A 20491-nucleotide genomic window follows, 5' to 3' on the forward strand; every position below is an offset into this window, starting at 1 on the left:
GTCTTTAGTGACTGTGCTGAGTGTTTTCTGTTTGCGGACGTCAGCACCAGAAATTCAGTCTATGGTCTCGCCCTTCAGCTGTCCTCGTCAGTGTCAATGTCAACATGATGGGGACAAAATATGAAACAACACATCCAAAACTTACAATACATTTATGTGACATTTGTGTCATTTAGTGAAAGACAAACAGAACTGTCAGCAAGCAATGCAAAGGTTTAAACCTACAGCACCGAAACAATACATCAGCGTTTAAGAGATGACTGACATATTAATCAGCTTTTAGCTTTTGTCAGACACATTTCAGAAAATGCTGACACAACACTGAAAGGTTCACACTGTCTCCTTTAAGCTTTAACTGTTTAGTTGTTTGACAGCTGACTAATAAGTGGTTTAATATCAGGCGAGGCCTGCTCCGTTATTATTTCATGACAAATGCAGCAGACATAATATCAAAAGTTAACAGTGCTGAATTGTATTTTATAGCTTTTCACTATGAATTTGAATACAAAGCTCAACTGGATGCAGCTGCCAGACGGCCGTCTGTAGGCTGAAAACCAATCAGAGAACTTAAGGATACTTTAGAAGTGGTCAAATCAATAATCTGATATGTCCCCCCCCCCACCCCCGACCCCTCACCCATGTCCCTCCCTTTGCTGCCCTCCTCCCCAATGTTCCCTCTAATTTTTCATGTGTCTGAGCGAACACACAAACTCCCTGAGCGTCCCTTGGACCACTGTGAGCAACAGCAGACGTGTGCACTGTGGTCACGCCAGCATCCAATCATCCAAGTTACATGTTTATTAAAATAATCAAATTACAGCATTTACATTTATGTTAGACAACTTTTAATTAACTGCTTTAGCCCACTTACAATGAAAATGTAAAAAATCTTGTTCATGACCTGCAGCATGTTAACACTATTGGAAGGAAAAATAACTTGAACTCCAATTTTGAAAACACAACTTTCTTTTTTATTTTTTTTTGCTCTGACTTGTATTATGAGTCTGTGGTCTGGGAGAGAGTCTGTAACTCTGTCTGCAAAATACAGTAAATAATGACCAATGTTGGGCAATTAATTATATAGTTACTTCTTCAAAAAAGTAACTGAGTAATGCAAACAACAAAGTTTTTTGCAGCTGTTTACCTAAAAATGCAGCCAAGGCGTTTTTTAAACAAACATTTCAAACTATTTACAGAACAATCAGCTGTTCTGCATCTAATCTGATGCCACACAAATTATTTGTGCCGCTCCAAAAAATAATTTCTGTCCACTATGAGATGAAGGAGAACAACAGCCTGATACCTGCAGGCCTGACAGCAGCAGATGTATCACTGCTGTAACACCTGTAACACTCAGCAGGCGCCTCATTGTTCTGACACACACAACAAAACTATTGACTACACTACACACTAACTACACACTAACTACACACTAACTACACAAGATTTGCACTAAACGTCGCAAATCTCTCACATCTCAAACACGCCGTCACTTCTAAAACTTCCCCCCGTTTCTTAACAACTAAATGCCATGTTTTGATTGGTCGACATGGTACATTTTTCGACCAATAGGAAAGGCTGGGAGTTTTGGTATTGTTTTTGCTCACAGGCTTTCGAGCGTTTTCCTTATAAAACGCAGTTTTTACCGTTTCTTCCTGCAGTAAATATAAACAACGACAGTATTCAGGAAGAAAAACAAACATTGCAGATATTTTATCATAACTCTGGTTTTACGTGGTCGATCAACTCAATTTAAAAACTGGTATAAAGTCCACACTTTTCCCGTCAGTTGTTCGTCTGTCCTGCTCACATCTCCAATGGTTGTACACGTTGTCATTAACGTGGCTTCACTCCACATCAGCCGCTTTGCTAAAACACCGGTGTCGGCACATAAGGACGCTGTCATAGCCTGACAACCACGTTGATCAGCTGCGTATATACGAATGTGAATCGCATCATTGGCTGGACTGTGGGATAAGGTGGCATCGTTCTGATCCCATACGGGAGCAGCCAGTCACTGACTCACATGCAGAACAGAATTGTTAAAGTTTTAATGTTAATTTCAGTTCAGGTTAGTTTTCTTTTTTGTGCGCAGAGACCTGCCAGCAGTGCGCAATTGCGCATGCGCGCAGCTTAGAGGGAACATTGCTCCTCCCCCTCTCTCCCTGTGTGTCCCTCACTCACCCCCCCCCCCCCCCCCCCCCTCGATGTCCCTTGTCCCATCCTTGCCCCCCCCCCTCACTCACCCATGCCACTCGCTCCCCCCTCCTTCCCTTGGGGTGTAAAAACACACCCCTTACACTGGGTTGATGGCACTTTCTTCTTTTTGACTTGGATTGTTGGCTATTGGTAATTTTCTCAGTATTATTGTAGAGTCTATATTTTATAATACGAAGCACACTGAGGTCACTGTTTTGATTTACGTAAAACTGAATTGAATGAATTTCACCTTCTTTTGATGGCTTTCGTTGGTAAACCTAAAAATATAAAAACTGTATATAGATGGATAAAAATTTACAGACACCTTGAATATTACGATGTTAACATGTTTAAGATGTTATTTCTGAGACTGGTGGATTTTCATTTCTCATTGGTTTGCTGTTTGCTGGGTTGGTACCTGTTCACTTATTTATGAGCACGCCATTCAGTTTTTCTGTTGGGCTGCAACTTAACATTTATTCTTTAGATTTCCTTGAACTCTTAAGTTATGCAGAGGTCTTGGCCGACCCATCATTTCTTTATAAGATAAGATAAGATAACCTTTATTAGTCCCACACGTGGGAAATTTGTTAGGATACTAGCATATGAGGCCAGACTTTCAACTAATTTTTATTTTAAAGTGCTTTTGAGGCTTTATGAAGGTGTTCCAGGTGCTCTTTGAGAGTTTTTAAATCATTTTAAATCATTTCTGTCCAAACAAATGTTTTGTCACACTCAGTTTTAACGTTGCCAGCTAAAGTTTATTAGACCAGCGTTAACAGAAGCATGTGCGTGAGTGTGGAACTTATCAGCTGTGCTGGGATGATGTCTTTGGAAATGTGGACCAGGACTGAGAAAACAAACTAACAAAGGTGCATCCTGACAACAGGAAACAGCCAAAGAAATGTCAAGACTACAAGGGGAATTCCATAAATTTAGGATTTTCCTACTTGATATTCACTTTTGTTGTTCTGCTGAACAACAATTTCTTTCACAGAGGACAGTGTATGCTCTCACAGTGACCCCCGAATAAAAGGTGTAATATTGTGATGTCAGAGTTTCACGAACGCAGCTCTGTGCTGAAGACGGGCCTGTTCTGACCTGTCAGCTCATTCCATCAACTACAGAACAGCTACACTCTTTTATAAATACAACACCATGTCACAAAGTCTGCAAATGTCAAAAATCAACCGTTTTAGTAACACATTACATACTTTTAAAAATGGGGTTTTAACGATAATCTAAAAATCAGACAAATCTTTTGTTTGTAACTTTATAAGAGGACAAAACACATCAATGAGATTCACTACAGACAGGTTTTACAGACAGGCAGAGAGAGGGGCTCCTTATTATCATTAAGGGACAATGTCATGCAAATGAAGCACAGCAGCCTAACAACATGCACTAAAATAAGAAAAAGCAAAAATCCCTCATTTAAACTTTGTCGTAAAGTTTGGGAAAATGCAGAGGAGGTTTTTTATAATAGTGTTCTTTGTCAATGACTCCTGCACTTTTAACAAATGTGAGCGAGTTAAAGTCACAGCGACAGGGCAGAGGACATTTGGGACGGGGTTTGAACGTCATTGTTCACCTGCTCTACTCACAGTCGCTTCGCTTCTGCTTTCGCTCACAGTATCCCACAGTAACACTCGGGTATCTAGTCATTTTGAAGTTGTACACCACGATAACTGTGTACAGAAGCAATCTACAAAAACTGCAATAGTTCAAGCAGATTACAGCATAATGTCAGCAGCTGGATACAGACGTCAGTGGCATTGGTGTAATTACTCTCACCACCATCAGGAGGAGACAACAGTTCAAGTTTAACATTCTTTACATTGTTGATGAAATATAAACGCTGAAAGCCAACCTTGAAGATTTGGATGGCCTGTTGGTGTGTGAGTCCTTGCAGAGACTCTCCGTTCACCTCCAGAATCTCGTCTCCTGTGTGGGGAGGCATAAAATCACCGTTAGTAGGTAATGATCTCTGCCAGGTGCTGTCAAGCTTTTCCTTCCAAGTCAGTAACACAGAATGAACAGGAAGTAATACCCTCCTTCAGCCGTCCATCAGCTGCCGCAGCACCGTGGGGGAATATTGTCCTGACAAAGATGCCCATCTGACCACGTGCTGAGTCCTGCCCACCAACAATACTGAACCCAAGGCCCTGTGGGAGTTGGAGTCAGGCAGAACAGCAGGAACCAAGGGTTCAGTGTTATCATCACAGCTTTTAGTAGTGACACATGACAGCGCACATTTAGATGTATCGCCATGCATAGGTTTCTTTTCTCCTTACATAGATATCAAGGTCGGTAGAAGTTCCTACCAGATATATTGAAAGTTGCAGTGAAAACATCATTAACAAAGTAAAGTGTGAATGTAAAATGTTTCAGTTGATAACAATGATGTAACACAGGTCAGAGGTCAGTCTCTACTACAGGATGACAGTCGACTGCACAATGTGGGTTTACTTTGAAAAGCTTATGGAAGTAAACACAGTCAGAAGATCCTGCAGCCACATACTGCAAAGGGCCTTTGTGACAAAGCACTGCTTATGGTTTTGGCTGCGGGCTAAACCCTGCCACCTGCTGTCCAGCCACAGGAAGACTTCACAACTCCACAAGCGAGTACGGAACAGAAGGGTTGAAAGTGAAGTCCACCAAACAGAGAGCAGTAGGCCTGACAGCACTGTTGTATCAGAATCAGAATCAGAATCAGAATACTTTATTGATCCCTGGGGGAAATTATTTTTTGTTACAGTGCTCCATTTTAAACCAACATTAAGACAAGACAGACAATACGCTAACTAAGAATAGTACAATATATACATATATATACATACATACATACATAAGTCACTCATAAATAAATAGTTGGAAAAGAAACATGTGTAGTTGTAGCAGCAAACAGTGTGTTAAGTGGATGCGTTGTACAGGGAGATGGCCACAGGCAGGAAAGATTTCCTGTGTCGTTCAGTGGTGCTTTTCGGTAATCTCAGTCTCTCACTGAACGAGCTCCTGTGACTGACCAGCATGTCATGGAGTGGGTGGGAGGTGTTATCCAACATTGTCTTTATCTTGGACAGCATCCGCCTCTCCGACACCACCTTGAGGGAGTCCAGCTCCATCCCCACAACATTGCTGGCCTTACGGATCAGTTTATTGAGTCTGTTGGCATCTGCGACCCTCAGCCTGCTCCCCCAGCATGCAACAGCATAGAGGATCGCACTGGCCACAACAGACTCATAGAAAATCCTCAGCATTTTCTGGCAGATGTTGAAGGACCTCAGTCGCCTCAAAAAATAGAGACGACTCTGGCCCTTCCTGTAAAGTGCTGTGGTGTTTTTAGCCCAGTCCAGTTTATTGTCAATGTGAACTCCAAGGTATTTATAGTCCTCCACAATGTCAACACTGACCCCCTGGATTGAAACAGGGGTCAAGTGTTTCCTGGTCTTCCTGAAGTCCACGATCAGTTCCTTGGTCTTTGCCACGTTGAGCTGCAGATGATTCTGCTCACACCACGTGACAAAGGAGTCGACCACAGCCCGGTACTCTGTCTCATCATCCCTGCTGATGCATCCAACCACCGCAGAGTCATCAGAAAACTTCTGAAGATGGCAGGTCTCTGTGCAGTGGCTGAAGTCTGTGGTGTAGAGGGTGAAGAGGAAGGGGGAGAGGACAGTCCCCTGTGGTGCCCCTGTGTTGCTAATCACCTTGTCAGACACACACTGTGGGAGACGTACATATTGTGGTCTTCCTGTCAGGTAATCAACAATCCAGGACACCAGAGAAGCATCCACCTGCATCGCTGCTAACTTATCACCCAGGAGGGTCGGCCTGATGGTGTTGAAAGCACTGGAAAAGTCAAAAAACATGACCCTCACAGTGCTCGCCGGCTGGTCCAGATGGGTGTAGACACGATTGAGCAGGTAGATGATGGCGTCCTCTGTTCCGAGACGAGGTGTGGGTATGGGTGTGACTCTACTGTAGACGCGTCAAGCTACTAGATCAGTTTCACCAGCCCTGCCTCATATGAATTGGTACAACAGTGTCTCTAAGGTAAATGTACTTTTGCAAGCCTGCTGCAGTCTAAGATGGTCTGGATTTGCATGTGCATGCCTGTCCTCTTGGACAATGATAGCCTCTCGGTCCAAGAGGACAGCAAAAAGAAGACACTAACCCCAAGTTGCTCTCCGATGCATCCATGGGAGTGTGAATGTGTGTGACTGTTAGCTAGGAAGCACTGAAAAGCATCGAAGAAAATGCTTGTGTGAATGGGTGAATGTGGCATGTTGTACAATGTGCTTTGAGTGCTCTGGGGGCATAGACAAGAGATGTGTAAGAATCAGACAATCCAGCAACAACCAGAGAACCACAAAGGGCTTAAATACAAAGAGGGCCAACAAGGGAAGTTGAAACACACAGGGAACACCACTGGGAGGGAGACGGGCAGGAAGCAATACACTAAACACAGGACGTTAGACTTTCAAAGTAAAACAGGATGAACACGGGGAACAGAGACAGAACTAAACATACATGATAGACATGATAGACACAGGGAAAAAACTAATGACATGATTATTGATTTTAGGAAGTCCTCTTATAGCTCATCACCCACTATCATTAAAACTGCCAATGTTGGGATCGTTGAGAGTTATAAATATCTAGGTGTGGTACTTGACCATAAACTGTGTTTTGAATCTCATGCTGATGCCACTACTAAAAAAGTTCAACAAAGACTGTTCTTTTTAAGGAAAATAAGATCTTTTAATGTCTCATCTCAGATATTGTCCTTGTTTTAGAGAAGCTTTATCGAATCTGTGATGTCTTTTTGTATCGCTGCCTGGTTTGGTAACCTGACGGTGAAGAACAAGAATCGGTTGGGACTTCTGGTAAAAACTGCTAGCGAAATTTCAGGGCGCTGGCAAGATGAACTTTTGGCCATTTACAATAGAAATGTGCTTAGAAAGGCTCATTCTATTATTAATTGTGTGAACCACCCACTTCACAGTGAGTTTGAGTTGTTGCCTTCCAGCCGCCGTTATAGAGTACCTGTGAGGACTCCAGGTCTCTTTTATCCCTACTGCGTCTTGTCTCCTTAATGGCAAATAATTGTCCTTGAACTTTCTATCATTATTATTGTTATTATTATTTTATAGTATTGTTCTGTTTATTGTTATCCTCCTGCTGCTAAACTAATTTCTCCATGTGGGACAATAAAGAAATTGAATTGAATTGGGAGGCACAAACAGCAACAGACTAAATGAACAAGAACTCACAACCAGAAATACAAATGATTAAAGCAGGAAGAATGAGGAAACTAAACAATGCTAAATGAGAACATAGGAAACCTAGAAACATGGGTCACAGACCCAGGACCATGACACAGGCTGGAACTGTATTTTTGTGTCCTTTGTTTGTACTTTAGGAGATTTGTAGTAAAAATAACACATTTTGGCATCAACGTAAAGAACAGCAGATGTAAAATGTAAACGTGAGGTCAGAGTTTAAATGTGAAATGATATTAGAATGTGATATTTACAGTCCCCATATGCCAGTATCATGTCCTAAATGTTGCCAATACCAACAAAGGCAGCAGAATGTATATCGTACAGCTATAACACGTAGTTTTAAACGACTGCTAATGACAGTCTGACAGTACACAGTTCCTGGGGTACAAGGTTTCTGTCAGTTTTCAACCAATAAATGATGAACCTTCAAGACCTTGGTGGATGTCAGTCAAATTTGAATGGATTGTTAACATGACAAGTAAAGAAATGGACTGGCACTTACAGTTTCTAGTGTTTCTGAAAGCTGATCTGTTATCAGCTTTCAAAATGCTGACACGTTCTCCAGCTGCACTTAAAAACTCACTTTAGTTGTTAGCGCAGTTCAGTTTCTCCAAGCTGTAACCGTGACAGCCTTTCTTCATTCAACGTGAGCGATCTGTGACACGACACATGATCAATGCTCAGCATCTAAAGCTTCATCCAGCTAACTGTTACACTGTAAACCTGGAGAAGTCAGCAGAACTTAAAACACCTGAGGTCACCGACTGCCTGAATTTTTTTTTAAACTGATGAACTTAAAAGTAGAATTTTGTTTGACCCCCCCCAGTTTAATCAGAATGAATGTTTTACCCAGAATATTATATCCCATATAAATGTTGCCTCTCAGGATCAACAGAAAAACATTCTCAGAGATTGAGGGATATCTTCCTAAATGTATATGGCATGGGAAGAAATCTAGACAAAAGATACAGATTTTACAACTGCCTACAGATGAGGGGGGGCAGGCGCTTCATAACCTTCTATATTATTACTGGGCTTGCCACGCACAAATAATCTCAGGGTGGTTCCTTTCTATACCAAGGCGAGCCACCAGTAGATACTTGGTGCTGTAACCCTCTTTCGCCTCTGTCTTTTATCTATTGGTCTGGCTGACCTTCCTCTTGGTGTCAGAAATCATTTTATTTTGATGCCTACATTTAAGGTTTGGCATAATATTGCTGCCCACATGGGAAGAAGAGGTTTCTCTAGTGCACTGCAGCCTCTAATTAGGAATAAAGCTTTCCCTCCAGGTATTGGCATTAGTATATTTGATGACTGCTCGAAGTTCAGCTTAGTGCAGAAGCATGGTCCAAACCTTTTAGATCTGCCAAGAAATTGTTTTCCTGTAACCGACTCCAGGAAAGCCGTTACAGATTCGTACACAGACTGCAGCGTACGCCAGAGTTTCTAAATAAAATTCATCCTCAGATTTCTCCTCTTTGTGTAAAGTGCAATACGGATGTGGGGACTTACTACCATTGCATATGGCAATGTCCTTTAGATTTTGGAAAAACATTGCTATAGAGCTTCGCTCAATCTTTCAGCAGACGATCCCACTGAACCCTGTGCTGTTCGTTCTGGGTCTGTCTATAGAAGGGCTCTCTGTGTCTTCTGTGCAGATGCTTTCGTTAGGTAAACTTTTACATTTAGCGAGGCGATGTGTACTGTTTCAATGGATTCAGAGACGGCGCCTCACTGTTACACAATGGTACAGAGAAACGTTCAAGGTGCTGCCAATGGAGCGCCTTAGTGCCATCATAAATTGTGATGCTAAAGTGATGCTAAAATAAACAATATGCTAAAGCATATAGTTAGGGCTGGACCAGGTGACCCTGAATCCTCCCTTAGTTATGCTGCAATAGACGTAGGCTGCCGGGGATTCCCATGATGCATTGAGCAGAGGTGGGACCAAGTCATTGTTTTGCAAGTCTCAAGTAAGTCTCAAGTCTTTATCCTCAAGTCTCAAGTCAAGTCTCAAGTAATGTCAGGCAAGTCAGAGTCGAGTCTCAAGTCACTGGTGTAAAAGTCCGAGTCAAGTCACAAGTCTGAAACTTTGAATTTCAAGTCCTTTCGAGTCATTCAAAAAAACGAAAAAAATAATGTTGCAGTTATGCTAAATGTAAATATTAGACCATGTAATTTTAAAATCTGTGTTTTTCTCAACACATGACAAAATAGTGAACTTAGAAAATATACACAAATTGTGAAATTGCACCTCTTTAAAATGCAGCTCAATTAAACCTAGCTCCAAGAATAATTTTCACCGACAGTTCTGAGATAAGCTGCATGTTATTCTTGGATGCGGTTGTAGGACCAGCTTTAAAATCGCATGACAAAAATATCATACACATTAAAAAAAAACTGCATCACCAACGTAGCCTGGACAACATTTGCTAGTTAGATGAAGTCAGCTATCTCATCTTAGCATATTTATATGCATATTTATAATTATACGGTTCTTGGAGTGAGTGCATACACTCGTGAAGTTTAGTAACTTCAGGTCACTGCAACAAGCCCAGGTACAGTTTACCGACGGATGGGTGCAGGACCTTGAAATGCACCGTGTAGAAAGTAAAGACCATCGTACGTATCATAAGTTTACCAGTCTCACAAACTGTCGTCATAAATACACATTCGTTAACCGTTTATTAATAGGACCTTTGAGCTCAACGGTAATTAATTAGTAGTGGAAATAATTTCTGGTAGCATCACAGAAATGTAGCAGTGACAACAATATTGTATGCTGTAATCGTACTGGACAATTAGTGATACATAAAAACTGTTTTATTCTGTGAATAAAAGTATGTTTTTGTCAATGTACCATAATAACAGAGGCGAAACGCAATATTGTGTCAGGACAATTCACTATTTATGCACAATAAACAAAGGAGCATAGCGCGGCAATTTCTGTTCAGCGCCAGACTTGCTTGTAACCTATATCACCAATTATGTTATGAAAATGACGTATTAACTACAACAGCAGACTGACCTTCGTGTAAATGCTTGGAGCAGACTAACCTGTGAGCTGGAGTGTTCTGGGACGTTATATTTGGTCTTTGAATGGCTGCAATCCAGTCGCGTCTTTGTTACTTCGGAAACATGGCTCGAACAATTTCTCTTCAACGACGTAATCCGATAACAACCGATCTCTTTACCCGTCGGCTTCCCGTGGCTGTCATGCGACCGGCTATTGCAGTTAATAATACAACAGCTTCTTGACATTTTTGTGTTTCTTTTTATCGCTGTGTAACTGATTTTAATTGAAAGCCTGCGTGCGCTAGTACCGCTTGCCACGAGTTCCCAGAATCCTTTGCGGTTCTACCCGTGAATGACGTCACATTTTCAATCTCTATATAATATGCATGTTAAATTTTATATTTGGGGTAAAATATCAAGTCTTTTCAAGTAAACCGGTTCAAGTCCAATTCAAGTCCCAGGTCATTGGTGTAAAAGTCCAAGTCAAGTCACAAGTCTTAGAACATTTTTTCAAGTCAAGTCTAAAGTCATAAAATTAATGACTCGAGTCTGACTCGAGTCCAAGTCATGTGACTCGAGTCCACACCTCTGGCATTGAGTTTTTCCTTTCCAGTCACCTTTCTCACTCACTATGTATTAACAGACCTCTCTGCATTGAATCATATCTGTTAATAATCTCTGTCTCTCTTCCACAGCATGTCTTTATCCTGTCTTCCTTCTCTCACCCCAACCAATCACAGCAAATGGCCCCGCCCCTCCCTGAGCCTGGTTCTGCTGGAGGTTTCTTCCTGTTAAAAGGGAGTTTTTCCTTCCCACTGTCGCCAAAGTGCTGCTCATAGGGGGTCATATGATTGTTGGGTTTTTCTCTGTATCTATGAAGCGCCTTGAGGCGACTTTTGTTGTGATTTGGCGCTATATAAATAAAACTGAATTGAATTGAATTGATGCATTCTGTAGGATATGGCGGCCTTTGCTTGATCACCTACCTCGTGACCTTGCTGTGCTATTACATAAAGGGGATCACATTTTGTTTTTAAACACAATAATTAATGTCTTTATTCACTTTTTTTCTCTCCCCTTTTTCTTTCTTTTTTCTTTCCCTTGACTTGAAATGTGGAATGCTGTACATATTCTGAGCCAGACATGTACATCTATAACTCATGTACCTGTATTTATTTAGTTCTTCTCTTCTTATTATTTCTATTTGGCTGTGCTGATTTGTTGCTGTTTGTATTGTTCCAAAAAAATCAATAAATCATCGTTAAAAAAATAATGTTGAAGTTTATCAGAACTTCAATATTTTGATCAGTACCTTCTTGGTTAACATTGATACTCAAATCAGAAATGTTTTGTAGTCCAGCTATTACTTAACATAAATAAGAAAATGAAATAAAATAAAAAAAAACAGAAAACACCTCGTCTGGACTCTGTAGGGTTCTAGTAGTAGTCTGTTTGACATTTTTCCAAGAGGCTGATAACAAGTCCAAAACAAGAATTCTAGCTTTCAAAAGGCTGCTTAATATTTCCCTGAACAAAAACACTGCGACATTGTTTCAGAAAGAGAAGAACTCAGCATTTGCTCTGAATGAGCAGCAAGATATTCCTCCAATAAATTTCAGCCATTTCTCTACATGATCAAACCACTTTCTCTTTGCTTTAACCAGCTCATGTCACTTCCCTAACAATTACTGAGCTTTTTTCATTAGTTCAGATTTTTTCTTTAGCTCCTTCATCTTAAATGTAAAAGATTAGACACTGTTATCTCCATATACAACGGAGAGCACTGCAGTAAAAACAAACTGTATGTATGTCAGACTAAACACACTGTCTACAGTTTAACATCTTAGCAGTCTGCCTCAGTTACCATGGTGAACTCAGTCAGCTGTTAGCTTATTAGCTGTTAGCTTACGGTGTCACTGAGTGAGAACTACTTTGCTTGTCACTAAAATGACTTGAAAAACAGAAATTTAAATAAAATAAGGACACTCACCGTGATCTAACAATGCTGTAACATGAATGAATGCAGAGTAATGTATGGACAGTGTTTCTACGCTTTCAATAAGATTTCAATCACATTTCAAAGGCAACAACTGCAGACAAGTAGATGCACCTCCACATCTGAGAGGAAATTAGCTCACTAATTAGAAACAAGAAATAAAAGATAAAAACCTAAATAATTATTTAAGTTTTTCAAATATCATCTTTATGTTTCATAAAGATGTGAAAGCAAACAAAAAACAACAACAATAATAATAACTGCAGGAAAATCTAAGTTTAAGAACCTGGGAGCAACTAATAAAAGACACAGAAATGTTACTTTTACCCCACTGTCTTAGATTAATTCAGGTATTAGATCAGACTAAAGACATATTATATGTTTGAGGACAAACGGACCCTGGGCGCAAAAGCTATTTGAGCTAGCTCTGAGACTGAGACATTTGTTATGTACATGTTTGCAGTGCCGGGAGGAGCTGCATCACCACCCACAGCTTTAGAAAGATGGACACTGAAGATTTTATTCTGAGCTGATTATAAATCAATGACCTAATCGCTGTTTCCGTCCTATACTGATGACTGAATCACCGTCAAAGTGCTCATGTTAAGTACACAAAGCAGCAAACTAATATCTAATTGTGATTTTATCCTGTGCATAAACTTCCACAAACCAGTTTGCTCCGAGTCAGAAACACATCCATCGTTTGTTGATGAAAATCTGCCAGAGAGCAGGTTAAGGTTTCAGTTACACTGGTAACTGACTCAGATTTCAGGTCTCTTTCTGGAACAGTAAATCTGAGTTTCCTACATTTGGAACAGGACCCTGTACTATCTGGTTTATCCTGGTAACCTCAGGGTTAACCCTGGGTCTTCTCTAAGAAGAAGCTGATTTACTTCTTATTGGGATAAATCACCACGGTAACTTGTGCAGATTAGAGGTCAACACATAGAAAATCCCTCAGACCTCTCTGCAGGAGAATAGGAGGGTTTAAAGTTTTTAATTAGTGTCTGATGTCTTTGTTTTAATTGATAAACTTCAGCAATAAATATAATGTTTTTATATTTAATGCTTTTAAATCCTGAGACAGTACTCTGCAGCTAAGAGAAGAAAAACTAAAACTGTTGGGAACTGGGTTACTACGCAGCGAAAGGGTTACATGAAAGGATGCGGGACCTCTGGAGTCTTTGATACCCAACATCCAGACTGACGGTGAAACAAAGAGTAGCTCCGTGTTCCAGCCTTCCATAGAAGGAACTGCTAATCCCAACTAATGAGGTACAACACAAGTGCTACAGCAAAGGGGAACCAGGGCTTCAGGTCAGGGGGAGATGTCATCACTGTCACCTGTGTTGGGTACCAAGCCCACGAGAGGTGCATTGAGTGCAAGAGAAGCTGACCTGGTGAAGCTGGAAAACTAGACCACAGTCAGGGAGGGTCCAGGTTTCTGACTACCAAGACTACGTGAAGTCCCCTCTGAAGGTCTACAAGAAGAAGTGAATGCAACATTACAGGCAGTCCTTACTGGGATCATCAGGGAAGCCAACAAGCTGATCTACAGCACAGCAGCAGGGATCACAAAGATGTTTGGCTTTAAGACGAACAGCAGCAAGGAGCAGTGCCCTCCATGGAGAAGGAGACTCGAGCTAATCTAGAATGAAGTTAGCCAACTATCAGAGCTGCAGAAAGGTGTGATAAAGAAAGGGACGCCTAAGAAGTACAGCAGGCTGTCCATACCCGAGGCCTTGAAAACTGCCAAGTAAATGCTCACAGCCTTAGACAGCAGCTTGAAGAGGTACACCAGAGAGTTACAATATGAGAACAGCCTCACATGAACTGGAGCCAGAGCAGACAGGAGAAGGATGCAACCCATAACAGCAATGCTCAGTGGCCACTGGATCTAAGAGCAGATCAAACCTCCCTGAACAAGATCCAGTGACCATCACAGTGGTCCATCCAAGAACGGGCCTCCAGTATGAAGAGTTGCACAGCTCCAGGCCCTGACATGGTTCACGCCTGCTGGTTGAAGTTGTCTGGCAGCACTCATATGAAAGAGAAGGGTGACACACCAGCTACTGATAGACAGAACAGTCGCCTGGGACTGTAAGACCAGACTGACCAACCCGTGCACTACCTGGACTGACTACAAGAGAGCCAGTAACTCAATGCCCCACACATGGATCCTGGAATGCTGAGAACTATACAAGATCAACAGGACCCTAAGAGCCTTCATCAGGAACTCAATGGGGATGTGGCGCACAACACTAGAGGCCAACTTCAAGTTCATATTTCACCACTAAGTGCGGGAGCTACCAAGGAGATGCTATGTCCCCACTGCTGTTCTGCATAGGCCTGACCCCCCTCAGTGAGATCATCAACAAAACTGTCTACAGATACTGACTACGGAACGCAGCAGCTGTCAGCCACCTCCTGTACATGGATGACATCAAGCTGTATGCCAGGAGTGAAGGAGACATCGATTCACTGATCCACACCACCAGGATATACAGCAATGACATCGGGATGTCATTCGGACTGGAGAAGTGTAGTCGGATGATATCAAAGAGAGGGAAGGTAGTCAGAACTGAGAGGATCAACATTGCATACATCGAGGGCAGCTACAAGTACCTGGGGACCCTACAGGTAAGTAGGAAAACCGAAGAGGCCACGAAGAGGTCACTAAGAAAGCTGCAATCACCAAATACTTATACTTATATACTTATATAAAGTAAGGCAAGTCCCGAGGAGTCCACTGAATGGTAAGAACCAGATAGAGGCGAACAGCATCTACTATTATAACCTGCTGGGATAATAAGCTGGCTAAAGGAGGAGACAGAAACCACTGGCATCTAGACAAGGAAGGTCTTTACTATGCATGGAGGGCTTCACACCAACTCCAGCACCCTGAGGCTGTACCTGAGAGAGAGGAGAAGCAACCATCATGGACAAGCCAAACTGGCCAAACTGGCCAAACTGGCCAACACGTCAAACATTCAAACAGGCAAAGATACTGCACAGCAGGACGCTCCCAGGCCTCTGGTAGAGGGCCGAGCTTGAAGGATAGACCGCCCGCAGGCGCGAGAGGGGAATTAATAAATATATATGTTTGTGTGTGTGTGTTCTACTTTGTATAGTCTACATATTTTCTTCATCTGTCTTTTATAACATTATTGTTGTTCGTCTATGCTGCATCTATCCGTCTCTGTCCGCTCTGCTTCGGCTGTGCCAACTGTGGGAGCCCTTTCATTACTTACATCATTAAGAAGAAAGACAGCACAAGCAGATGCTAACAAATCATGTAAGGACACATTAACAGCAGAGAGATGGGTCTTTTCAGAGGCTCAAAGCTTTATTCATGTACACATGCCAAATGAGTGCACTTACCTTGCCCTGACCTTTCATTAATACTATACTGGAGATAATGGATGGCTGGGCCAGTCGCCATGGAGATTCCACTTGAACAGTGCTCAGGGAGCGAGCTGATTTCTTAATGATCTGATATTCCTGGAAATTGAATGAAGCAAAACAAAGTCTGACAAATAAATTTCCAAACAGTTATTTACATAGTGATGAGACCTTTCACTCAGTCTCTGACATAATTTGCATTTTCACACGTTAGGAAAATACCTTTTTTCCTGTTACACGTTACAGGTCTATGTTAATGTATATCTAGCTACACAACATTAAGAGGCTATCATTCTGATTTATTTTTCTCAGGTAAGCGCTCATGCCATTTTTCATCTAACACTGGGAGAAAGAACCTGCGACACTGACTGACCTGTCTCACTCCAGACGGGTCCAGCTGTTGAGGCAGGGAGTGTTTACGTCGGCCGGGCTTCTCCACCATTTCAAAGGAGCTCGTCCCATTAGCCACAAACAGCTCATCATCCTCACCCACTGATTCCAGGCGAGTGCTCCCTCCTAGGTCGAGAGAAACATTTAAAATCTTGTTGTTGTTGTTGTTGTTACTGAGCAGTGTGTTTCTGTGAAACACTAACCCTGGGGTCGGCTGCACAGCTTCGTGGCTGTGGGGCCGCAGCAGGATCTTTGGGCTGTTTCCTCCTGACTTTGCTCTTCCAATTTCTCCAGGCTATCAACCTGCAAGGACACGCACACGCTCTTTGTAAGCAGCTATGAACATCTGACACTCCTTTGGCACCTACCAAGGAACACACAACAAATATTTGTTCAGACAGTAAAATACATTTTACTGATCTGCCAAAAAACTAAAGCTATTTCTGTGTTTCTGTTATTAGACTGTGGGACAGTAACACTCGACGCTCTAACACTTCAGTTCAAAGCTTTAACACTGTAAAGTGCAGCCGTCACCACAGATATTAAAAGCAGCACCGAGCGCACTCGCTGCGTGCTAAATCACCAGATTAATGATTTTTCTGCGACACTAATTTCATCTTTTTTGCAGCAGTGTTTAAGTTTACTGTTATATTTGGGGTTTCACTTCTGATTCTCAGGGTCCTGATTTAATTCAGTTCAATTTTGACTCAGACAGAAATATTATAATTATGATCGTGTATCTTGGACATGTGCTGTCGAAAGAACCTCTCTAAACCACAGCTGTCAAACTCCAGTCCTCGAGGGCCGCTGTTCTGAAACTTTTCCATCTGCTGCAACACACCTGAATACAATTAGCAGGTCATTAGCACGACTCAGTAGAACTGCCTGCGTGCTGAGGTGAAAGCCCTGACCCTACATACAAGTGTTGGGAGAAATTATATCCTGTTCATTCACTCATGAGCTGCTGTAACATTTGACTCTGGTAGCATTGACTACTGGAGTCACTACTAACTGACTCAGTGACATTCAAATTCATTTATAAGTTTCAAATCGTGTCTTCCTGGATGTTGGTTGATATTCTCCCTCACAGTGAAAATAAAACTACCATAAAACTTTTTATTCTAAGTGAGCAAACTTTCATATTCAGCAAGAGGTCAAAAAACGATTTGTCTCACTTTACATATTATCTGTTTGTACCATGTAGGACTTGTGCAGACTGGTGCTACTGTTGGAAGTCTTGGTGTGAGCAGCCTGGGACAGGGATGAAGTGGAGCTGCAGGTGCTGACAAGGTCTGGCAGACTGGCGGATGGAAAAGGATCAAAGCCTACATCTGAATCCTCCTGCAAGGACAACAATGGATGTGTACATGCAAACCTTATTTTTTACAAAACCTTCAAAAATGCAGCCTACTACTGTCATACTAGTTTAAGGAGCTTGCAAAGAAAAGCATCTGGACTTCTTTAAGTTGCTTGAAGACGTTTCACCTCTCACATCTGAGAAGCTTCTTCAGGATCATTAGGGGGTCCATGTCCCTCTTGGGGGGGGACACTCCCACAGGGCTTAAATCTGGGACCCCGAAATTTCCTTTTCCCTTTCGGATTTCCTTACCTGGATGATTGAGCATGCATCAAGACATTTTAACCCACTTTGGCAAGGACTGCCTAAGCTAGTACATAAGTACAAACAAACAGCACGTAGGATGGCTGATTTCCTCCAGAAATGGAGGATCGTGTGCCTGGCGGGACTGTCGATCGAGGACGCTGAAGATATCTACCTATTCGGAACCATGATAACAGGGTTCTTGCTGATCGGAGCTGGCTTGGCCCTGATTTATTGGAGAATTAAGAAAGCGGAACCAGCTGTTCAAACCCCCACAAGGCTGCCCGCTGGGATTGAAACGATGGGACGAGGTGCGGCTTCTCAGAAAGGGCTCACTGAATGCAGCATGGTTAAGAGCTTGGAGGCGCTTACAGCCGCAGTGAATACTCAGAATAACACCTCTGAGCGTATGTTGGATTACATCAGGGAAGAATCCACTCGGAACAACATCTCTGGGCGGAAGCTGGATTACATCGCAGATCAGTTGGCTGCGGTCGTGAGGTCTCAGAATCTGCTACGTGAGCGAAAGACTGAAAAGACCATGGAATTGAAGGTAAATAACACCATGGAGAAACTCGCAGCTATTAACGGGAGATTGAGAGACCAGTGTCGGAGTGTTAAAAACAGCTTGAAATTCTCATGAGTTGTTTGCAAAAGAAAAATTACCATCATAATGCGGCTACCCCTTCGCCGCCAGCTGTGAGCTCAAGGCCGGAGCCGAACAACACCACCCTGATAACGACTGTGTTTAGTCTGTTCTTCCCATTCCCTACAAGGCCACCTGGGTTGGCTGGAAGACTGTTTACTTAGCCTGGCAGGGCGAAGGACACTGTCTCAGCTGAACTATGGACACGCACACACATACATATACACTGATAAGCACTCACTCATCCCCCCTCCCCTTCCAATGCCTTCGATGCTTGTAGCCTCCTGGGAACACGAGGCGGGTCTGTGCCCGTGCAGTGGCAGGATGGCTGCTGTGTTGCCTGGGATTACTCCTTTCCCCTACCCAACCCTGTTGCTGGTCACGTGCTCTATAATGTTGTGCTGTGGACATTTATGTGCTTTCTGTGCAGAGGAGTTTTTTTGTTTCCTGTTCTCACGCTGTCCTCTATAGCCCAGCATGAGCAGAGGTCTCTTTTTTTTCCTCTTGTACTTTCCCATTGTAGTGTATATTTCAGTGTTTTTTTTCTGTAATGCAACCGTTCTCTGACTTGTATCCCCGTGTGATGTCTGTGTTCTAATCGCTCTAATAGGATATTATGGTCGACAGTATCGAACGCTGCACTGAGGTCTAGCAGGACAAGCACAGAGATGAGTCCACTGTCAGAGGCCATAAGAAGATCATTTGTAACCTTCACTAAAGCTGTTTCTGTGCTGTGATGAGCTCTGAAACCTGACTGAAACTCTTCAAATAAACCATTCCTCTGCAGATGATCTGTTAGCTGTTTGACAACTACTCTTTCAAGGATGTTTGATATAAAGGAAGGTTGGAGATTGGCCTATAATTAGCTAAGACTGCTGGGTCTAGAGATGCTTTTTGAGTAAAGGTTTAACTGCAGCCAGCTTGAAGGCCTGTGGCACATAGCTGATTATTAGAGATAGGTTGATCATATTTAAGATTGAAGAATTAATTAGTTACTTTAGTCTCAGTTTCACGTTTTGCCTTTTAATTATGTTATGGTTCTAGCCTCAATAAATGGCTCACTTTCTGTTCAAACTCACTCATGCCTCCAGTGTCTGTGTTTGTGCACTTACCCTACTGGCAACCACCAACTGGACCAGACCTGTAGCAGAGCGGAGGATATCAACAGCCTCCTGATGAGTAAGACCCACCAAAGACTGATTATTAATCATCAGTAACTCATCACCAGCATGAAGACGCCCATCCCTGTAAAACAGACACACACACACACACAGAAGGGGGTTGGAGAGAGGTCAACAAATATAAACTAAACCATGTATTTTATACATTTTTCCTTCCTAACTTCACCTGTAAATGGCGCCTCCCTCCTCTATATGTGTAATGATGATGCCATGAGGGGAACGCTTGGAGCCACGCCCCCCTGTGATCTTTATGCCAAGGCCCTCCTGACCCTTCACCATGTGCATTTTCCAGATGTGGTTGGTATCTCTGGGCTACAAAAAAACACATGAAAAAACAAACAACTTATCACACAGAGTCAGATATAAATGTTACTACATACTAGATATATTATCAGTAATGTGCAAAAACATGAATTATGTAGAAAACAGAAGCAAAAATAAGCTAGCTACACACATTTTGCATGATATACAGGAATGACATACCAGTTGTTTCTCACAACACTGACCTACATGTTAAACCGCTATCCCATTACTCTCTTGCTTTCCTTGGAAATCTTTAATTAAACATGGACTAACTTACATGGACCGGCTGGTCATATGCAATCATGTGGTTAAGGTCCATTGAGGCACTGTTGATAAATCACCAAAAAAGCACCAGCTCTTCCCCTGCAAACGACTATATTTTCTGCCCTGCTGGTTGGTTGCTCCACATTGACAATGCACAGTGGCTTGCAAAAGTATTCGTCCCCCTTGAACTTTTCCACATTTTGTCAC

The 20491-nt window shown here is 42.3% G+C and overlaps 1 protein-coding gene across 4 annotated transcripts in view; it reads right to left on the bottom strand.

The window, feature by feature from the left end:
* pdzd2 (PDZ domain containing 2) overlaps positions 1-20491 on the bottom strand; it is a 96136-nt gene that overhangs the window by 31046 nt on the left and 44599 nt on the right. For all 4 annotated transcript variants that reach the window (XM_026186346.1, XM_026186342.1, XM_026186345.1 and 1 more), the window contains 8 exons: positions 19884-20029; positions 19649-19781; positions 17488-17631; positions 16494-16593; positions 16274-16416; positions 15880-15999; positions 4250-4364; positions 4070-4143 (listed from right to left, as the gene is read on the bottom strand). In XM_026186346.1, the coding sequence (XP_026042131.1) occupies positions 4070-4143; positions 4250-4364; positions 15880-15999; positions 16274-16416; positions 16494-16593; positions 17488-17631; positions 19649-19781; positions 19884-20029 (975 nt within the window). The remainder of the gene's footprint in view (positions 1-4069; positions 4144-4249; positions 4365-15879; positions 16000-16273; positions 16417-16493; positions 16594-17487; positions 17632-19648; positions 19782-19883; positions 20030-20491) is intronic.

Source organism: Astatotilapia calliptera, chromosome 12 (assembly GCF_900246225.1).
Source record: "Astatotilapia calliptera chromosome 12, fAstCal1.2, whole genome shotgun sequence".
Taxonomy (NCBI): Eukaryota; Metazoa; Chordata; class Actinopteri; order Cichliformes; family Cichlidae; genus Astatotilapia; species Astatotilapia calliptera.